This window comes from Mustela nivalis (genome assembly GCF_964662115.1).
Source record: "Mustela nivalis genome assembly, chromosome: 10".
In the NCBI taxonomy this organism is placed as follows: Eukaryota; Metazoa; Chordata; class Mammalia; order Carnivora; family Mustelidae; genus Mustela; species Mustela nivalis.
In genome coordinates this window covers 38,549,135-38,564,305 of record NC_139029.1, presented here as the reverse complement: position 1 = coordinate 38,564,305, position 15,171 = coordinate 38,549,135, and the positions used below count along the sequence as shown (strand labels likewise).

The following is a 15,171-nucleotide window of genomic DNA, read 5'->3' as shown; positions in this document are numbered from 1 at the left end:
CTCTCAGGGTTGGGGGTGGGGGAATAATAATCATAATAATCCCGTTCAGTTAAACACCTCTAAAGATCTCTGAAGGTTGAAATCTTCTAATTGCCACGTCTTGTCTATGCTGTCCATTAGCATAATTGCTCCCACCTTTTTCTTACTAAATTCAGCCATTTGAACTGAGCACTTTGGGATCTCATACCCATTAAGGAAACTTATTCCGTGTCATCTCCTCAACCTATGGAAGACAGCCACTACAGTTTTTCAAGAATGCAGACCTTCCCTTACTACTGTATTTCTTAATGCTTTAGTGCAGTGTCCTCTGGGACCTCATGGATGATGTAGTAGGAGGATGTATGTATGTTTAGATTATACATGGAAATCCACTTGAGCATTCTTATTTTTCTAAGCATCAGGATTTCTTCTACATTTTGCCAGGAAAGTTTAGGCATTTCATCCTCATTAAATTTAGACTCCTTTGGGACTTAAGTTTCATTCAGTCAACAAGCATACTATTAGAGGACTTACAGCTGCTTAAGCAAACATGTTATATTTGGCCCTATCCAAACTCTTTTGGTCAAATTCACTTCAAATTGATTTCCTTACCTATTCCCTAGGTTTTTGATGTATCCAAATCTTATAATTTTGGATATAAGCCTTCTCTCAGTTAAGACATTGTACTTATTCTCTTGGAGCATGCCTAGATCTAATTTTAGATGTAGTAAGGAATGGTGGGGGTAGGTTTTGACAATAGGCATCCCTTTTCAAAGGCAACAGTCTCAAGTAAGAGCATTGCCAGTTTTCAAGCAAGAGGAGGCTAAACGCAGTCATGAGAGGGGGAGTTGTTTGCCTTTACAAAAAAGGCTGGGAGAGACTCTGAGTTCAAGTTTGTAACCTTCATCTGAATCTACTCGGGTATCCCTATTCCACATTTTAGGGTCCCACTCTTTCTAAAACAGTGTTGTAATGTTCACAAAAGAAACTTAGAAAGTACATGTACTCAGCTTCCACTGTAGTTATTTAAGCTGCAAAATTAAATTTTGTGTGTGATTCTCAGTAGGATCATACCCGGAGGATGGGAAATAATAAAGTGCTACTTCAAAAGCTTTAGCTTTCTTGTCATGGCTTGAACTGAACGTTAATAGCCCTAAGTGTGTCATTTTCTTCTGTTTAAGCTTTCCATTAGAGTCAGAAGCAGCCAGCTCAAAGTCTTTATTTTGTCGTTATTGCCACCATAATGGCCAAGTCAAATAATCATTTGTCCCTTTAGGCACTTGTTTTAATAGGTATATGATCATAATGAACTATAAGTGATAATTTAATCATTATGCCAGTGCATGCTCACTAGTATCCCATTTTCCACTGCCATGGAGCTCATCAGTATATTGAAGGTCAAGGACACAATCAAACCAGTAACTGAATCCCATTTCTGGGACACCTCCATCACCAATAAATAAATAAATAAATAAATAAATAAATATCGGGTATTTCAAGTTTAATGTAGAATTGGTTACACAGGTGTGGAGAACTAAAAGAGCAATAAAGTAAAACTGAAGTAACCTATATACAGTAACTGCTTCAGGAAGTTACCACTCTCAGGTCTTGGTCAAGGGATTAACCGAACTTTCAAGCTCTGAGGAGCCTGTTAGACCCGAGTTAGGATCAGGTAGCTGTGGAATGCACACTATCTAGCTGCTATTGGTGTCTGAGGGGTTGTCAGAAATCTGGTTATATGAATGCTGAAAAAAGCCAGGAGACTAAAAGCTATAGGATGATACTGATAGAAATATATGCAAATAAGGAAGAAGGAAGGCTTTCGTTCTCTCCTCCTAACAAATGATCTCTATCTAGTATCCCCTATTTACAGAATCTATTGGGGAAACATACACCAAAGGACAAATAGAATTTTGCAGAATGCTAGAATAGACAATAGAAGGATGAATTTTGAGAAATTAAGAGAAATTAATAAAACAGTAAGTCAGGGACCAGCCTGTTAATGTTAGCTATTTTTGATAGAAGTTGTGACAAAATTAGAGATATGAAATATCATTGTACAGATTCTCTTCATAGGTACTTCAACAGTGGATTCCAACAGTGATATTCTTTCCAGCTTTGGATATTTTCTTTTCTATGTCTTACTTCTAAGATTACTTTTCTTGAATCTAACAATTGGGAGAAAGTGTAGATTTTTGCCTTTGGATCAGTGATTACTAGAGTATCTGAACTCTTATCATTATTACCTACAATGAGAAATATTTGGAATCCAAAACGCACATATGCAAATATTTATCAGAATCAAAGGTTTTGGGAAACAATACTTGGTTCTAACTATTAAGTGCCATGTACTAATCATTTGTATCCTATCCTATCCTGTCCTATTGTTTAAAAGACAAGCACAATGCACAAAATCAATTTTGTAATCTAAATTTGGTAAACACTAATCAGAGCAAAAGTGTGAAGTAAATGTAAATATTTTCTTCTGAGTTTTCATAAGACTAGTACTTACTTGTGGGTTTTTGGTCGTTCTTGTTTTTGTTGTTCCTGTGCAGATTTCCAATCTGTTGTTTTTTCCCTTAAATTTAGAGTGAGAAAAAAGATGTTTTAGAACTGAGCTTGTAGTTTTGGTGGTGGTGGAACATAACGTGCAATAATGACGTTTCAATGGAAGCATTCTTTATGTTCTTTTCTTCTTTACTTCTCCCTGTGAGGGGAAAAAGAAGTGACTATATATGATAAACTAAGTGAGAAAAAAATCAAATTCTTTAATAATTATTCTTTTACTCACTGGTTTGTTAAATATTTAAGCATTTTCTCTGTAAAATCTTGAGCTCCAGGCAGAGGATACAGCCATTAAATGAACAAATGTGAACTTTGCCCTTCTGGAACTTCTATTCTCTGGGGGGGTCTTAAATGTCAAACGATTAATATCAATTATAATTGGTAGTGTTGAGGAATTAGAACCAGTCTGAGGTAGTAAAACATGCTCTGAGTTGAAAAACATTAAATCTGAGATATGAAGGCTAAATATAATTAGCTAGAAGAAAGATGGATATTGGGATGAGATGGGAAAGAAAGAACATGCTTAGAAGGAATAATCTGTGTTCCCCTATGAAATGAGAAGGATCAAGGTGAGACAGAAGAAATGAAAGGCTGTTGTGGCTGTTAACATAAAGAGATTGGAGATAGCCTAGCACAAGCTAAGGCTGGGGAGGTAGATAGGATTTGGATCATATAGGGACTTATACACCTCTTTAGCTCTGTATGAAGAGCAGAGGGGAATATTGAAGAAAATGACATGAAGACATTTCTATAATTTCATTTTTGTGATGGTGAGGAATGACATGCAAGGGAGCAAGGGAACAATCATTAGTTAGGAGGCTATTGTATCAGCCTGTGCAAGAGGTGCTTGTGGCATGTGGTAGTGTGTCAGCTTCAGAGGGGAAAGGTGGATAACTTAACTAAAAGATTTTTAGATGGTAAAATTGAAAGGACTGACTAGATATGGGAGTTGTGAGAGAAGAAGTTATCAAGGATAATGGCCAGCAGTTTCTGGCTTGGATAGCTGATACGAGGAATAATGGAGGGAGGATCATGCTTGGGGAGACATAAATGAGTTAAACTTGGGAGAGTTTGAGTTTGAGATCTTACCAGGTACCAGGCAGTGTGCTAAGCTTTTCGTGCATTTATCTGACTTAATCCCTACAAGTATAATTAATTTTCCCTTTTAACAAATGAGATAACTATTAAGTGGGCAGAACAAAGATTGTATTTTTATTTTTTAAGATTTCAACATGTTTAAGTGTCATTGAGAAGAATCTAGAAGAGAAGGTGATGTTGAAGATACTGGAAAGGAAAAGTATGCCATAATGTAAAGCTAATTAGAAGATGGTTTTAGATAGAATGATGTTGCCCCTGTTTTACAGAAAGAGAAAAAGAGTTGCTGGTTAGTTGCTGGTTAGTTGCTGGTTAGTTGGTGGTTTGTTGTAAAAAAAGTAAGGGAATTTCATCTTGATGGCATCTGCTTTCTATGCAAAGCAGGGAAAAAATAATCTTTTAAGACTGAGGAGTATGATAGAATGGAGATTTAAGAATGCTTAATTTCTGAGTTTTGTGGAAAGTAGAGTTAATCAAATCTTTCAGTGAGCAAATGAAAGTGAATGAAGAAGACACTTCTTAATTCACAGAAATTAATGCTCTAATAACATCATACAATATAAGGCAAAAATCTGATTAAATGCTAAATGATATGTATGATACTGCTAATAGACATAGAAAGACAAAGATGGGAGGGAGAGTAGTAGTGGCTTTCAGTTGCTAGGGAAGATTTTCTGGAGGAAGTAAAACTTTAGTTAGGCCTTGATGCATAGGTAGGTAAATTTGATTGGAAAACCAATACAAGCCAAGTATGGAATGAGTCCTTAGTGGTAATCTGTAAGGATTTGATTGATGATAATCTTTCTTTTTATGTCAATATTTCAGTGACTATGGAGGTGAGACTATACCAGGACCTGCATTTGATCCAAGTCACCCAGGTTCAGCTCCTGCTCCCTCTTCCTCTTCAGCATTTCGACCTGTAATGCCATCTAGGCAAATTGTAGAACGGCAGCCTCGGATGCTGGACTTCAGGGTTGAGTACAGAGACAGAAATGTTGATGTGGTACTTGAAGACAGCTGTACTGTTGGTAAGGTTTTTCCTAGCATAAAGCCTTCATAAATAAACAATTCACTAGGTATACATTTAGTTTATATTCTTTTCTTTTGAGTTGACTGCCAATAAGAAGGGAAAAAAGGCAAATTGAAACTGATATTTTCCATACAGATAATTGTGCTTCATTTTGAAATACTGTGTTGATACTGAGGCAAGTTTGAGAATAATTCTTTTGTTCACTTACATGGACTGGTATAAGATGCTGTTTTAGGGCAGATGCAAATCAAACTTTTAAATATATTGTGTGTTGTACTTTATAGCTGAAATTTATTCTGTTTTTATGCTATGGTTAATGAGAGATCAGAAATAAGACATGTTTCTATCATTCCTTCTACCTGCCAGTTGAATAACTGCCAGTTGAATAATTGCTTCAATACTATACTTTCAAAGGAAACTTAAAGTGTATGGCTGACATTATTGGATAGATTTTACCCGATTCCTTTCCTTTCCTTTTCCTTTCCTTTCCTTTCCTTTCCTTTCCTTTCCTTTCCTTTCCTTTCCTTTTCCCTTGTCCTTCCCCCCTTCCTTTCTTCTTCTTCTTCTTTTTAAGATTTTATTTATTTATTTGACAGATCACAAGTAGGCAGAGAGGCAGGCAGATGGGGTAGGGGAAGCAGGCTTCTTGCTGAGCGGAGAGCCCGTTGCGGGGCTTGATCCCAGGACCTTGGGATCATGACCTGAGCTGAAGGCAGAGGCTTTAACCCACTGAGCCACCCAGGTGCCCTGCTTCCTTTCTTTTTTAAGGATTTTATTTATTTATTTGACAGAGAGAGCACAAGCAGGCAGAGAGGCAGGCAGAGGAGCAGAGGTGGACAGGAGGACCCTGATGTGGGGCTGGATCCCAGGACTGTGGGATCATGATCTGAACCTAAGGCAGATGCTTAACCAATTCAGCCACCCAGGTGCCCCTTTTAGATTACTATAGACAAACTGTGTTGTATTCATATTTGATTAAGATTATCTGACCCATTAATGTAATTTTGCTTTAAATCTAAATTCCAGATATTTCTGAAATTTTGCTTTTGTTTTTTAAAGGAAGATTCTTGCCTAATTTTATTTAATTATTTTACTTGAGGTATATTACGGGGGCCCCTGGGTGGTTTAGTAGGTAAAGCATCTGACTCTTGATCTCAGCTCAGGTCTTGATCTCAGGATTGTGAGAAAAAGCCCTGCACTGGGCTCCAAGCTGGGTATGGAGCCTACTTTAAAAAAAAAGGCGGGAGGAGAAGAGGTACATTGCAGAGAAAGGCAAAACTGTTAGAATATTGGTCATTCTCAAACACTAATCAGATTGTTATTCCTTTACTTAAAGCCATTTAGAAACTTTCTGTTGATTTAGGATGAAATTAAAATCTTTCATCATGGTCTCTAAGTCCCTGGCTGGTCAGGCTCCTGCTACATCTCTGGTTTTCATTTGTTACCACTTTCATTCTTGTTCACCATGCCTAAGTTGTTTTAGTGTTGTTTCAAGTTCTTGAATAGGTTATTAGCTTACTCAGGGCCTTTGTACATGTATCTCCTTCTGCCCAGATTTCTTTAGTCCATTCATTTTTTTCCCATGCTCATTCCCACTCCCCCCTTTTTTCCTTCAATTGTGCTAAAAAAAAAAAGCACATAATATGATATGTATCCTTTTAACAAATTTTTAAATGTACAATTGTTAACTATATGCACATTGTTGTACAGCAGATCTCTAGAACTTTTTCATCTTATGTAATTAAAACTGTATCCATCAAATGGCAACCTCCATTTTTCCCTTCTATCAGCCCTTGGCAACCAGCATTCTACTTTCTGCTTAGATGAGTTTGACTACTATAAATATATCATAATAAGTGGAATCATACAGTGTTTGTCCTTCTGTGTCTGGCTTATTTCCCTAAGCATAATATCCTTAAGTTTCATCCATGTGGTAGCATATTACAAGATTTTCTTCTTTTTAAATGCTGAATAGTAATCCATTGTATGTATATACTACATTTTCTTTATCCATTCACTCATCCATGGACATTTAGCTTGTTTTCACCTCTTGGATATTATGAATAACGCTGCAGTGAACATGGGTTTGCAAATACCTCAAGATCCTACTTGCAATTTTTTGGGGGTAAATACACAAATGTGGAGCTATTGGATTGTATTTGGTTCTTTTTTATTTTTGGGGGGAATGTCCATATTCTTTTCCATAATGGATGCACCATTTTAACATTCCCACCAATATAAAATGCATAAGCATTCCAATTTTTCCACATCCTTGCCAGCACTTGCTATTTTATGTTCATTAGCAACATTGAGCATCTTCTTGTATACTTGTTGGTTATTTGTATGTCTTCTTTAGAGAAATGCTTATTCAGGGCCTTTACCCATCTTTAAATTAGGTTATTTACTTTTCTTTATTTTGAATATCAACTCCTTATCAAATACATGCTTTGCAGATATTTTCTCCTTTACAATCTCATTGACTGTTTCCTTTGCTGCGCTAAAGCTTTTTAGTTTAATCTAGTCCCAGTTGTCTATTTTACTCTTGTTGTCTTTGCTTCTGGAATCATATCCATGAAATCATTGCCAGGACCAATGTGTGAAGCTTTTGCTTTATATTTTCTTCTATGGGTTTTATAGTTTCAGAACTTGTGTTTGAGTCTTTAATCCGTTTTAAGTCAAGTTTTGTATATGGAATAAGGGTCCAGCCTTTTGCCTATAGAAACCCAGTCCCCCCCCCCCCACACCATTTATTAAAAAGACTATCCTTTCTCCATTGTGTAGACTTGGCATTCTTATCAAATTATTTGACCCATTTGCCTGGATTAATTTCTGGACTTGCTATTCTGTTCCATTGCTCCGTATGTTTTTCTTTATGCCAGTAGGTACTGTCTTGATTACTTTGTAAAATGTTTTGATTTCAGGAAGTATGAGGCCATCAGCTTCATTTTTCTTTCTCGAGATTGTTTTGGCTATATAGGGTCCTTTGTGGTTCCTTATAAATTATAACATTGTTTTCTGCAAAAATGTCTGCAAAGATGCCATTGGAATTTTGATAGGGATCATACTGAATCTGTAGCTTGCTTTGGATGGCATAGATATTTTAACAGTATTAAGTCTTTCAATCCATGAACATGTGATGTCTTTTCATTTGTTTCTTCTGTACTTTAACATTGTTTTTTGCTTTCATTGTACAAATCTTGCTTTCTTGGTTAAGTTTATTCCTATTATTGTTTTTGATGGTATTGTAAATGAGATTGTTTTATTAGTTTCCTTTTTAGATTGTTTGTTGTTCATGTAGAGAAATATAGCTAGTTTTGGGGTGTTAATTTTGTATCTTGTAACTTTGCTAAATTTGCTTGTTATTTCCATCACTTTTTTTTTAATGGAATCTTACGGTTTTCTACATATAATATTTAAAACATAATTTTATTTCTTGCTTTCTGATTTGGATGCCTTTTCTTTTTTTTTATTCCCCAATTGCTCTGGTGAGGACTTCAGATATTCTGATGAATAAAAGTGGCAACAATGGGCATTCTTGCATTGTTCGTGATCTTTAGAGGAAAAGATTTTAGTTTTCACCATTGGGTATGATATTAGCTGTGGACATTTCATATATAGCCTTTATTATGTTGTGGTAATTTTCTTCTATTTCTGGTTTGCATATTTTTATCATGAAATGGTGTTGAATTTTGTTGAATGCTTTATTGGCATCTATTGAGATGATCTTGTAACAGTTTTCTCTTCATTTTGTTAATATGGTGTATCACATTGATTGATGGATTCCATATGTTGAACCATCTTTCCCTCACATATGTAAATTTCATTTGGTTATGGTGTATGATCTTTTTAATGTCCTGTTGAATTTGGCTTTCTAATATTTTGTTGAAGATTTTTGCATTCATGTTCATCAGGGTAATGTTGGCTTATAGTTTTTATTCTTGTTCTTTTAGTGTCCCTGTTTGGCTTTGACATCAGGGTAATAATGACTTCATAAAATGAATTTGGAAGTGTTCTTTCTAATTTTGGGGATTAGTTTGAGAAAGAGTTATATTAATTTTTCTTCAGATGTTCTTCAGCATTCTCTTTTGAAACCACCTGGTACTGAATTTTTCTTTTTTGGGAAGTTCATTACTGATTCAGTCTCTTTACTAGTTATAGATTTATTTAGATTTTCTGTTTCTTCAGATTCAGTCTTTGTAGGTGATACGTTTCTATGAATTTACCCATTTCTACCAGGTTATCCCATTTGTTGGCATATAATTGTGCCTAGTGGGGCACCTGGGTGGCTCAGTGGGTTAAAGCCTCTGCCTTCGGCTCTGGTCGTGATCTCAGGGTCCTGGGATCAAGCCCCGCATCAGGATCTCTGCTCGGCGGGGAGCCTGTTTCCTCCTCTCTCTCTGCCTGCCTGACTACTTGTGATCTCTCTGTCTCTGTCAAGTAAATAAATAAAATCTTTAAAAAAAAAATAATTGTGCCTAGTAGTCTATATTCATATTATTTCTGTGACATCAATTGCAATGGCTCCTTCTTCCTTTCTGCTTTTACTGAGTCTTCTTTATTTTCTTAGTTTAGGCTAAAAGTTTACCAGTTTTCTTGATCTTTTCTAATATCAACTCTAGTTTTGCTGATTTTTTAAAATTATTTTTTCTATTCTCTTTTAATTTCTGCTCTAATCTTTATTATTTCCTCCCTTTTTCTAACTTTGAGCCTAGCTTTTTCCTTTTTTTTCCTTTTTTAAAAGTTACTTGAGGTATATTAAGTTGTTTATTAAATCTTTCTTTTTTTTTTTTTTTTTTTTTTTTTAAATAAATGTAGGCATTTACTGCTATAAACTTTCCTGCTTTTCCTACATCCCTGAAGTTTTTTCTTTGGTGTGTTGTATTTTTGTTTGCATATGTCTCCAGATGTTTTTTAATTTCTCTTTTGATTTTTTTTCTTTGATCTTTTGATTGTTTAAGCATAAGTTGTTTAATTCCAGAATTTTCCAGGATAGATGACATGTTAGATCACACACAAGTCTTTTTTTTTCTTTTTTTAAAGATTTATTTCGGTTCTAAAGATTTTTATTTATTTATTTGGGAGAGAGAGTGTGTGTGAGCATGAGGAGGGGCAGAGGAAGAAGCAGATTCTGTGCTGAGCAGGGAGTCTGATGTGGGGCTCAGTGCCAGGACTCCAGGATCATGACCTGAGCAAAAGGCAGCTGACTAAGCAACTGAGCCACCTGGGCACCCCTAAAGGTTTGTTTATTTATTTGGGAGAGAGAGCATGGGGGAAGTAGAAGAGGGAGAGAATCTCAAGCAGATTCCTTGCTGAGCATGGGCCCTGAAATAGGGCTTGATTTCATGGCCCTGATCATGAGCTGAGCCGAAATCAAGTGTTGGTTGCTTAACCAACTGAGCCACCGAGGTGCCCCAGGTCTCAAACAAGTCTTAATAGATTTAAGAAGATTGAAATCATATCAAGAATGTTTTCCTACTATAGTATAATGAAACTAAAAATCTATAGTAGTTTCCTTTTGCTTCCTTCTTCTTAAATTCATTATGACTGATTTACAACTTAACATGGCATCTACTCTTGAGAATGTTTCATGTGTGCTTTTTAGTGTAACGTTTTGTATGTGTCTGTTAGGTTCATTTGGTGTACAGTGTTGTTTGAGTCTTATGTTTGCTTATTGATCTTCTGTGTGGAAGTTTTGTCAATTATTGAAATCCCCTACTATTATCATGTTGTTGTGTGTTTCTCCCCTCAGCTCTGTCATTGTTTGCTTCATATATTGTGTGCTTTGATGTTGGGTACATGTGTATATAATTGTTACATCTTTCTAGTGAATTGACTCTTTTATCATTACATTATGTCCTTTCTCTCTTGTGAAAGTTTTTGACTTAGACTCTATTTAGTCCATGTAAGCGTGGCCACCATGTTCTGCTTTGGTTACCATTTGCATAGAATATTTTTTTCTTTTTTTCTTTTAAAGATTTTATTTATTTGACAGAGATCACAAGTAGGCAGAGAGAGAGAGGAGGAAGCAGGCTCCCTGCCAAGCAGGACCCTGGGATCATGACCTGAGCTGAAGGCAGAGGCTTTAACCCACTGAGCCACCCAGGCACCCCTAGAATATTTTTTTCTATCCTTCCATCATTCTGTGTGTCCATGAATCTCAAGTGAATCTCTTGTAGATACATATAGTTGTACTTTTTTTTTTTTAAATCCATTCAGCCTTTTTTTTTTTTTTTTCTGTCTACAGAGTTTTATCCAATTGCATTTAAAGTAATTACTGGTAGGAAAGGACTTACTATCTTTATTTTGTTTATTATTTCCTTTGTCTTGTGACTTTTGTTCCTTTCTCTTTCCGTCTTTGTGTTCATTGATTTTTTTTTTTGTAGTATCGTGCTTTGATTTTTGTTCCATTTTGTGTGTGTGTGTGTATACGTGTGTGTGTGTGTATGTGTGTATCTTCTGTAGCTGTGTTCTTTCTATCTTCTAATCTTCTCTGTTATCTTTGCAGTTACCATGGGAGCTTACATAAGACATAGTTTTAATAATCTATTTTAACCTGCTGACTTAAGTCACCAGTAAAACTAGTCTTTATTTCTTCCCTTCATTATTGTTACCACAAATTACATCCTTTCATATTTACCATTAGCATTTTATAGTTATACTTATTTTGTATGCTTTTGTCTTTTAGCTTCTGTACCAGATTAAGTGATTAATCACTACTGTTACAGTATTCTGTACTTGCCTAGAGTGTTTTGTAGTTGTCTATATATTTACCATTGACAGCTTTATACTCCTGTGTTGATATTTAGTATCCTTTTGTTACAACTGGAGTACTCGCTTTAGTGTTTCTTTTAAAGCAGTGTTGAACTTTCTCAGCTTTTGTTTATCTGGGGAAATTTTTTTATTTGTCCTTAATAGATGAAGAACAGGTTTCCTGAATATAGTATTCTTGTTTGGTAGCTTTATTCTTTCAGCACTTTTAATATATCATTTTATCCCCTCTGGCCTGCAAAGTTTTAGTTAAAAATCTGCTGATACTGGGAGCTCCCTTTATGTGATGAACTTTACACTTGTTGCTTTCAAATTCCTTTTTGTCCTTTAATTCAACAACTTGATTTTAATATGATTATTATTTTTGGGGTCCTTTATGCTTTATGAATCTGTTTCCTACCCCAGGATGTGTTCACTATTATTTCTTCAAATAAGCCTTCTGCTCCTTTGTCTTATTTTCTGCAACTCCCATAATGCCTGTATTGGTCCTTTAATGGTTTCCCATTAGTCCTCTGGCTTTTTTCACTCTTTCTCCTGCCTTTTTTCTTTTTTCTCTTCTGACTGGATAATTTCAAATGACTTGTCTTCAGGTTTACATATTCTTTATTCTGGTTGATCAAGTCTGTTGTTGAGCCCCTTTAGTGACTTTTCAATTCAGTTATTATATTCTTTAGCTTTGAAGTATGCTTGGTTCTTTTTTTTTTTTTAAATAACTTTCTCTAAGTTGATATTTAAAATGAATTTATAATTTTATAATTACCAAAACCTATCTACTGATATTCAAAAAATAGTTTTATTTATTTTTACAATAGTAATTAATCAGATTTGGTCCTGCTTATTGTTCATATAGATTTTCAGTAATATTGCTAAGGCATTCTTGGTGTGTTAGTAGGAAACCCCTTATATAGGGTTTTACTAGACTTGACTTTACTTTCCTAGTTTAGTGATGAATATATTTATCATAGGGCAAAGAATTCAGTACCATATCACACTATTTCTTTTAATTAAAATTATCTCAGATTTTTATCTGTTTTTAAAAAACTGGAAAGAAGTCATATATTAAATAGATTTGAACTGCTATTTTGTATCATGTGGCTGAGTAGTTAACAATGTCTCATTTCAAAGTGACGTGATTCTTTTTGTTGGAATATTTGGTATATGGTGAAAATAAATGGATCACTTGAACCACACTTTTCATTGGTTTACTCAGTTGGAGTGAAATCCCTTCTTATTTCAAAGATGGTGATCAGAAATGCTGGCTTCTCGGGATGTTAATGTCCTACTTTAATTCTGTCTGAGTCTGGAGGATAGTCTGTGAAACTGTTTTATAGCTTTGTTATAAAAACATGTGATAGAATTTCCAGAAAACACATTTGTTAATCTGTTGGCTTTATAATTAATTGTAAAAGCAGACTTAAAGAGTAGAAAGTCAAGTCATCATTCTGTTTGAAAACAAATGAAATAGTTATAAACATAGAAATAAAATATGATTCAAAAGAGATTATATACTGATATGGTACAACTCAAAGCTTCTCCTTCTAATTATTCCAGTTTTTATGAATTGAATTGCATGCCAAAGAATCATATCATGCGTCTTTTCTGTGTTCACTGTTAAGTTTGTTAATATGCATCACTGTGGAAGTTATGTGCAGAGATATTTGGGACTTAATGGAAAATTTTTTCTTCTTTCACTGCATTTGGTTGATTAAGTTCTGTTTTATAGTAATATTATATGAATTCTTCCTTCATTTTTATGACCTCTGTTACAGTTCAAGAGTTAATCTCTTTCATGAATTATTTTATTTTTAAAAGACTTTATTTATTTATTTGACAGAGAGAGACAGAGCAAGAGAGGGAACAGAAGCAGGGGCAAGTGGGAGAGAGAGAAGCAGGCTTCCCACTGAACAGGGAGCCCAATGCAGGGCTCAATCCCAGGACCCTGGGATCTTGACCTGAGCCAAAGGCAGATGCTTAATGACTGAACTACCCAGGTGCCCCTCTTTCATGAATTATTAATGCAATTCCTCCAATTTCTATTCTTTCATTTTCTTTATTTCTCTAGTCTGTATTACATACTTGTCCTATAGTGATGTCTCTAGAAAGTAAATCTTATTATACATCTTTCAGTGGTTCTTTATTTCCTATATTCTATTTGATTTGCCCCTCCTGTGTGAGAAAACTCACATATTCTAATATTACATGTAAATATCTCTCCTTTATGAAGCCTTTCCTACCCTCCATGGAAAAAGTTAAGTTGATTTATTCATGGATCTTTTTTTTCCCCTAAAGATTTTATTTATCTATTTGACAGGCAGAGATCACAGGTAGGCAGAGAGGCAGGCAGAGAGAGAGGAAGAAGCAGGCTCCCTGCTGAGCAGAGAGCCAGACACAGGGCTCTATCCCAGGACCCTGAGATCAGGACCCAAGCTGAATTCAGAGGCTTAACCCACTGAGCCACCCAGGTGCCCCTCCTTTGTGGATTTCAAAACATCTTACTCTTTCTTTGTTTTTCAGGTTTCCTTTGTCAATGTTAACTTCTCAAACTGAGAGACTAGGTCTTATTTAAATTCTGCAAGCACAGTGATTAGCACAGAGCAATATCTGCTGAGAAAATAAATAGTTCAGTAAATAAGCATATGTATGTATTTGTTTATTTATTAAAATATTTACCATAGGAAAATTTAAAAATATGTTCCATAAAGTTTAGGTGACCTGAAATATAATTGTTAAATACTTTATATACATAGTCCAACTTACTGTTATTAAGAAATTGGATAAATAGTAATTTTTCTCTGTATGTATAAATGTTAAAATGCAAAGAGATGCTAAATAAGATCCAGTTTTGTTATTATCAGGAAGGCTCTGCAGTGTATAAAGAAAGCCTAAAGGCAGCCAACAACTTTGTATCACAGTGACACCTAGTGGTAATTATATTGGTCTGTTAATATTTTTAGTCTGTTATTTATTTATTTATTTGTTTATTTCTGCAGTTTTGTTTTATTACAGAATCCTTCTGGGGTTTCTTGAATAAATTTAAAGAAGTATTTTAAGACACTGTTTTTTTCTATAAAATACCATCTAGTGTGAAGTAGTATGATCTCGAGGATAGGAATTATTGTGTATTTTTATGCCTATAATATAGAGCACTGGATTTAACCTAACATACAGGTATTTATTCAATTAAGTTTGTTGAATCAGTGCTGCCAGCAAATCTACTTTTGCTGGGCCTATTCAGCATAGCCTTAGTTTCATTTCTGGAATGGAAAATAGAAAAACTGTCATTTGTTTAACCATTTGCCTCATTTTCTTTTCTGTTTTTAATCTACTTTCTGAAACGTGCTTTTATTATATTGGATAACATTCTAGTTTAAATGAGTCAGATTGAGTATAGAAAGAGTTAAAACATTTAGCAAGCGCATTTTGAGGCTAAAAAGTGGTTTAGGATATTTCAAACTAGTTTTTGTCTTGAATCTATGAACTTAGTTTCCTGTCTTGACTCTGTAACTCAGATTAACTATGTAATTTTTGGCATATGCCTTTACCCCTCTATGTTCAGCCACCCTTTATGAATAATAACCACTATATAAATGATTTTTGTTGTTATTAGTGCATGTGAAAGGAGAGAAAGAGTAGCAGTCTTACTTGTCTTATACATGTTGTAAGCCTGAAATGACAAGAGGATTGATCATAGCTTACATTTGTTGGGGGGGGTGTGTTTGCAAATGTTGTGCATT

At 34.9% G+C, this 15,171-nt stretch overlaps 1 protein-coding gene across 1 annotated transcript in view; it reads left to right on the top strand.

The window, feature by feature from the left end:
• The window catches only part of FAF1 (Fas associated factor 1), a 481,294-nt gene that overhangs the window by 134,909 nt on the left and 331,214 nt on the right, over positions 1-15,171 (top strand). Inside the window, exon 4 of the mRNA XM_082688355.1 lies at positions 4,465-4,667. Within this exon, the coding sequence (XP_082544481.1) occupies positions 4,465-4,667 (203 nt within the window). The remainder of the gene's footprint in view (positions 1-4,464; positions 4,668-15,171) is intronic.